This window comes from Coregonus clupeaformis, chromosome 5 (genome assembly GCF_020615455.1).
Source record: "Coregonus clupeaformis isolate EN_2021a chromosome 5, ASM2061545v1, whole genome shotgun sequence".
Lineage (NCBI taxonomy): Eukaryota > Metazoa > Chordata > Actinopteri > Salmoniformes > Salmonidae > Coregonus > Coregonus clupeaformis.
In genome coordinates, this window is record NC_059196.1 from 37893703 (window position 1) to 37900082 (window position 6380).

At 49.1% G+C, this 6380-nt stretch overlaps 1 protein-coding gene across 1 annotated transcript; it reads left to right on the forward strand.

The window, feature by feature from the left end:
- Nucleotides 1–6295, forward strand: LOC121567202 (acidic leucine-rich nuclear phosphoprotein 32-related protein). The gene is made up of 7 exons (XM_041877132.2): nt 1–265; nt 1120–1249; nt 2318–2411; nt 2518–2645; nt 2812–2954; nt 5121–5318; nt 6159–6295. The coding sequence occupies exons 1-7, from the start codon at nt 255–257 to the stop codon at nt 6274–6276; spliced, it is 822 nt and encodes a 273-aa protein (XP_041733066.2). The 5' UTR covers nt 1–254; the 3' UTR covers nt 6277–6295.
- Nucleotides 6296–6380: the final 85 nt, after the last annotated feature.

A 6380-nucleotide genomic window follows, 5' to 3' on the forward strand; every position in this document is an offset into this window, starting at 1 on the left:
GATAACTTGGTGTCACAACCTGCACGGAACTTCAATGCGTTGCCAAGCATTGTGCACCTGCCCCCGGTGACCTGCCTCTGCCGCTACGCGAGCGATACACCGACGCAAGTCTCTGTATGCGTCCAGACACCGGAGAAGTCGTTACCCCGGGGTCTAACGGGACATTTCGCCCCCATGGGAAACCACAGGGTTGTACGACTACGCTCCGTTCATTACGCGCTAAAGGCCAAGGAAATTTGGTATAACTTTGGGAGATGTCAGAAAGGTAGGTAAAAGGGGTCATTTAATAGCCTTGTGTTGTCATCCTTTTCCATCGAGCAGTGCTTCAAGTTGGAAAACTGTTTACAAATGTACGCTTAACAAGCAAAAGGCGTTATTTGGGTAGCATTTAGGCTATGTATGATTTGTATTAGCCTAGTCTGCATTATTTATGTCCATGGTTATTTTCCCATGCAGCTAGCCTGTAGGTTATATAGACAATGTGTAGAGGATAAAATCTTTTTTTTTTGTTGCCACAATTATTACTACTTTACACGAAAATAGACGATAATAATTATACAAACATTACTATCCAAGTTCCTTTTATGCAGCTATTATAAACTAATGACACCTGGTCGGGTGTCGGCTGTTATGGCGACGGCTGTAATCCGGTGCGCGAGGCAGAGTTCACGGTAACCGAAACCGGACAGCAGCGGGTCAGGCTGGCAGCAAGGCAGATGTACATGAGGAGTTTCATTTCAACCAGCCTCCTTGAAGAGTGGGCTACAGAAACAGTAGAGGCAGAATTTTCGGAGGCTTTAGGCCTATGATAAAAAACATGGGCCGGAAGAGAAGAATATGTTATGTTTAGACCTAGGTTTATGATGATGTTCAAGGCTCTTTTAATTTGGGTTTTAATTTGGGTTTACATTATTTATTTATTTAAATTTTTCCATTTGGCTCTGAAGCTGTTGCAATTTATTTGCCCTCTCTCTTTCTCTCCTGCTCTCTCTGTTTTCACACTCCTCCTACCCTCTCCTCCCTTTCCTTTTGCACATTTCTCACATTAATCCAACTCAATCTCTCTCACTCCTTCATACATCTTTCACCCTCAAACTCCCTTCTGGCCCTCTCTCCCAGTTCCTCAGGTGTGAACATCAGCAGTGCCAGTTTTCCCAAATCCCACTCCTCACAGTATTCTGACCTCAGTGTCACACACACACCCCTCTCGGTGGACCAGAGTCCAGATTCCGGAATCGTCACAACCCCTGTGAGTGTCATGCCTTATGTATCACATTCTCACCCTCCAGTCCTCCGTCCTCGCTCTACCCACCTCTCACCCTCCCATCTTCGGACACCCCCTGACACAGTTCCTGACCCCACAACCTGCCTCTCTCATCCTGTAACAGTATGACTGGTCCAAAACGGTCTGTTCTGAAAACAGCCTCAACCCCCCTATCCCTTCCATTTGAAACCTAGCCATCACTGTATTGCTCACACCTATCCAGTTCCTATCTGCCAACACAGGGTGGCTAGTGGTTGTTTAGTTGGTTAGTATGCTATAGATGAGTAACTTTGTTTGTGACACGTGAGCACAGGCTCCAGGGCTGGCTCTGATGTCAGCCCGCTCAAGGTCAGTGCTGAGGGTGCCTGGGGTCACCAAGCATGGGTCTAGTCCCCCACGTGGCTCGGGTGGGTTATAGTCAAAGCCCAGGTGAGGAGGCAGAGACGGGGATGAGGGTCACAGAGCACCCCCCAATCAAGGCTCTCACTCCCGAGTGGCGCATTGGTCTAAGGCACTGCATCGCAGTGCTAGCTGTGCCACTAGAGATCCTGGTTCGAGTCCAGGCTCTGTCGCAGCCGGCCGCAACCGGGAGACCCATGGGCGGCGCACAATTGGTCCAGCGTCGTCCAAGGTAGGGGAGGGTTTGGCCGGCAGGGATGTTGGTTCGTTTCCCACGGGGGGCCAGTATAATTATTTATTTTTTAAACGTATGCATTCACTAACTGTAAGTCGCTCTGGATAAGAGCGTCTGCTAAATGACTAAAATGTAAATGTAATATTCAGATCCCAGTGTGAAAAACAATCCTTAACCTCTTGCTCCTCTTATTCATCTCTCCTTCTCTTCCTCCTCCTCCTCCTCCTCCTCCTCCTTCTCCATCTCTCCTTGTCTTCCTCCTCCTTCTCCTCTTATTCATCTCTCCTTCTCTTCCTCCTCCTTCTCCTTCTCCTCTTATTCATCTCTCCTTCTTCCTCCTCCTCCTCCTTCTCCTCTTATTCATCTCTCCTTCTTTTCCTCCTCCTCCTCCTTCTCCTCTCTCTCCTCTCGTTTCTCAGCTGCCGTCCAGCCGGTTCAGGTTTGTGTCGTGGCAGCGGCTTGAGGAGAGTGATGTCAGAGGAGACCAGCTCTCCTGTCCCAGGGTCAGAGAAGGTCAGAGAGGTCACCACCTTGGCAACCTTTGACCTTTTAAATATTTAATTTTGCTCTCATCTCAGTTCTCATAAGTAACTGCTGTCATCATTATATCATCAACCAGGGCCGTCAGAGGAAGACCTCTTTCTGAGAAAGGATGACATCCCTTTGGAAAGGGGGAGGAGGAAGAGGAGGGAGGAGGAAGGGCAGAGGTGGGAGGAGAGGCTTCAAGAGAACTGGGAGAACTGTGTGGTGAGTTACAACTCAGAGACATACTGTACTATGTGTATAACAAGCGTATGTGTGTGTGTGTGTGTGTGAGTGCCTGCGTGTGCATGTGTATGTTGTGTGTGTATGCGTGTTGACACACACCTGAGTAACCCTCTCCCTGTGGTCCCTGTATTCCTGGTATTCCCAGGAGCTGAACCTGTCCTATCAGGACTTGGGAGATCCGTTCCAGCAGGAAAACTTCAGTCGGATCCTGAGGAGGCTGATCCGAGTGGAGAGACTGCAGCTGATCAATAACTCTCTCACAGACCTGAGTTCTATATGCCTGCCAAGGTACTACACTACCCACAATGCCCATCTATATGCCTGCCAAGGTACTACACTACCCACAATGCCCATCTATATGCCTGCCAAAGTACTACACTACCCACAATGCCCATCTATATGCCTGCCAGGGTACTACACTACCCACAATGCCCATACAGTGGGGAGAACAAGTATTTGATACACTGCCGATTTTGCAGGTTTTCCTACTTACAAAGCATGTAGAGGTCTGTAATTTTTATCATAGGTACACTTCAACTGTGAGAGACGGAATCTAAAACAAAAATCCAGAAAATCACATTGTATGATTTTTAAATAATTAATTTGCATTTTATTGCATGACATAAGTATTTGATCACCTACCAACCAGTAAGAATTCCGGCTCTCACAGACCTGTTAGGTTTTTCTTTAAGAAGCCCTCCTGTTCTCCACTCATTACCTGTATTAACTGCACCTGTTTGAACTGCGTTACCTGTATAAAAGACACCTGTCCACACACTCCAATCAAACAGACCCCAACCTCTCCACAATGGCCAAAGACCAGAGAGCTGTGTAAGGACATCAGGGGATAAAATTGTAGACCTGCACAAGGCTGGGATGGGCTACAGGACAATAGGCAAGCAGCTTGGTGAGAAGGGCAACAACTTTGTTGGCGCAATTATTAGAAAATGGAAGAAGTTCAAGATTGACGGTCAATCACCCTCGGTCTGGGGCTCCATGCAAGATCTCTCACCTCTCGTGGGTTCAATGATCATGAGGAAGGTGAGGGATCAGCCCAGAACTACACGGCAGGACCTGGTCAATGACCTGAAGAGAGCTGGGACCACAGTCTCAAAGAAACCATTAGTAACACACTACGCCGTCATGGATTAAAATCCTGCAGCGCACGCAAGGTCCCCCCTGCTCAAGCCAGCACATGTCCAGGCCCGTCTAAAGTTTGCCATTGACCATCTGGATGATCCAGAGGAGGAATGGGAGAAGGTCATGTGGTCTGATGAGACAAAAATAGAGCTTTTGGTCTAAACTCCATTCGCGTGTTTGGAGGAAGAAGAAGGATGAGTACAACCCCAAGAACACCATCCCAACCGTGAAGCATGGAGGTGGAAACATCATTCTTTGGGGATGCTTTTCTGCAAAGGGGGACAGGACTGACTGCACCGTATTGAGGGAGGATGGATGGGGCCATGTCGCGAGATCTTGGCCAACAACCTCCTTCCCTCAGTAAGAGCATTGAAGATGGGTCGTGGCTGGGTCTTCCAGCATGACAACGGACCCGAAACACACAGCCAGGGGCAACAAGGAGTGGCTCCGTAAGAAGCATCTCAAGGTCCTGGAGTGGCCTAGCCAGTCTCCAGACCCTGAACCCAATAGAAAATCTTTGGAGGGAGCTGAAGTCCGTATTGCCCAGCGACAGCCCCGAAACCTGAAGGATCTGGAGAAGGTCTGTATGGAGAGTGGGCCAAAATCCCTGCTGCAGTGTGTGTGCAAACCTGGTCAAGACCTACAGGGAACGTATGCTCTCTGTAATTGCAAACAAAGGTTTCTGCTTACCAAATATTAAGTTCTGCTTTTCTGATGTATCAAATACTTTATGTTATGCGAATAAAAATGCTAATTAATTACTTTAAAATCATACAATGTATTTTTCTGGATTTTTGTTTTAGATTCCGTCTCTCACAGTTGAAGTGTACTTATGATAAAAATTACAGACCTCTACATGCTTTGTAAGTAGGAAAACCTGCAAAATCGGCAGTGTATCAAATACTTGTTCTCCCCACTGTATATATGCCTGCCAAGGTACTACACTACCCACAATGCCCATCTATATGCCTGCCAAGGTACTACACTACCCACAATGCCCATCTATATGCCTGCCAAGGTACTACACTACCCACAATGCCCATCTATATGCCTGCCAAGGTACTACACTACCCACAATGCCCATCTATATGCCTGCGAAGGTACTACACTACCCACAATGCCCATCTATATGCCTGCCAAGGTACTACACTACCCACAATGCCCATCTATATGCCTGCCAAGGTACTACACTACCCACAATGCCCATCTATATGCCTGCCAATATCAACATACACCTGCCAATTACTACACTACCTACAATACATCTCTTCACTTCATATAGTGACAACCGTACTTCTGTCCTCTTTCCTCTAGGTGCAGAAGCCTCAACCTGCATCGTAATCGCCTGACATGTGTACGTCAGCTGCCAAAGCTCCCGGCCGTGGAGCACCTGTGTCTGTCTGAGAACAGCATCTCCACACTGGGGGGACTGGGGGCTCTGGGAACCAGCCCACTCCACTCCCTCACACTCACACGTAACCCTGTCAACTACATACAGGACTACCGTGCACGGTGAGGGGGATAGAGGGAGAGAGAGGAGGTGACAGGGATAGAGGGAGAGAGAGGAGGTGGGGAGTTAGAGGGAGAGAGAGGAGGTGACGGGGATAGAGGGAGAGAGAGGAGGTGATGGGGGATAGAGGGAGAGAGAGGAGGTGGGGGATAGAGGGAGAGAGAGGAGGTGATGGGGATAGAGGGAGAGAGAGGAGGTGAGGGGGATAGAGGGAGAGAGAGGAGGTGAGGGGGATAGAGGGAGAGAGAGGAGGTGAGGGAGATAGAGGGAGAGAGAGGAGGTGGGGAGAGAGGGAGAGAGAGGAGGGGGGATAGAGGGAGAGAGAGGGGGAAGGGGAGAGAGAGGAGGTGGGGAGAGAGGGAGAGAGAGGAGGTGATGGGGATAGAGGGAGAGAGAGGAGGTGAGGGGGATAGAGGGAGAGAGAGGGGGAGGTGGGGGATAGAGGGAGAGAGAGGAGGTGAAGGGGATAGATGGAGAGGGAGGAGGTGGGGAGATAGAGGGAGAGAGAGGAGGTGAGGGGGGATAGAGGGAGAGAGAGGAGGTGTGGGGATAGAGGGAGAGAGAGGAGGTGAGGGGGATAGAGGGAGAGAGAGGAGGTGACGGGGATAGAGGGAGAGAGAGGAGGTGGGGAGATAGAGGGAGAGAGAGGAGGTGAGGGGGATAGAGGGAGAGAGAGGAGGTGAGGGAGATAGAGGGAGAGAGAGGAGGTGAGGGGAGATAGAGGGAGAGAGAGGAGGTGAGGGAGATAGAGGGAGAGAGAGGAGGTGGGGAGATAGCAGGAGAGAGAAAATTTAGAATTTTTTACCCTGTATTAACCCTTTTTTGCCCTCTCCTCTCTGCAGTGTGTTCTCCTGTTTGCCAAAACTAAGAGTTCTGGATGGAATCCCCAAGCTGCCAGAAGATTCCATGCCTCCTGGACTCCAACTCCCAGCAGCCACCAGGATGTGTAACATTCTCTGACATCAAACTGAGGGGCTTTGGAAAGTCATTCCATAAATAATAATAAAAGTGACATTTTTAGTAGGCCTACTAATACTGTCTATTGTGTATATTTGATGACTGAG

Bases quoted from the DNA above. Each gene is read 5' to 3' on its own strand.
- LOC121567202 (XM_041877132.2), top strand. The intron at 2,412-2,517 runs GTCAGAGAGGTC...ATCATCAACCAG, and splicing joins CTGTCCCAGGGTCAGAGAAG to GGCCGTCAGAGGAAGACCTC. The intron at 2,646-2,811 runs GTGAGTTACAAC...TGGTATTCCCAG, and splicing joins AGAACTGGGAGAACTGTGTG to GAGCTGAACCTGTCCTATCA.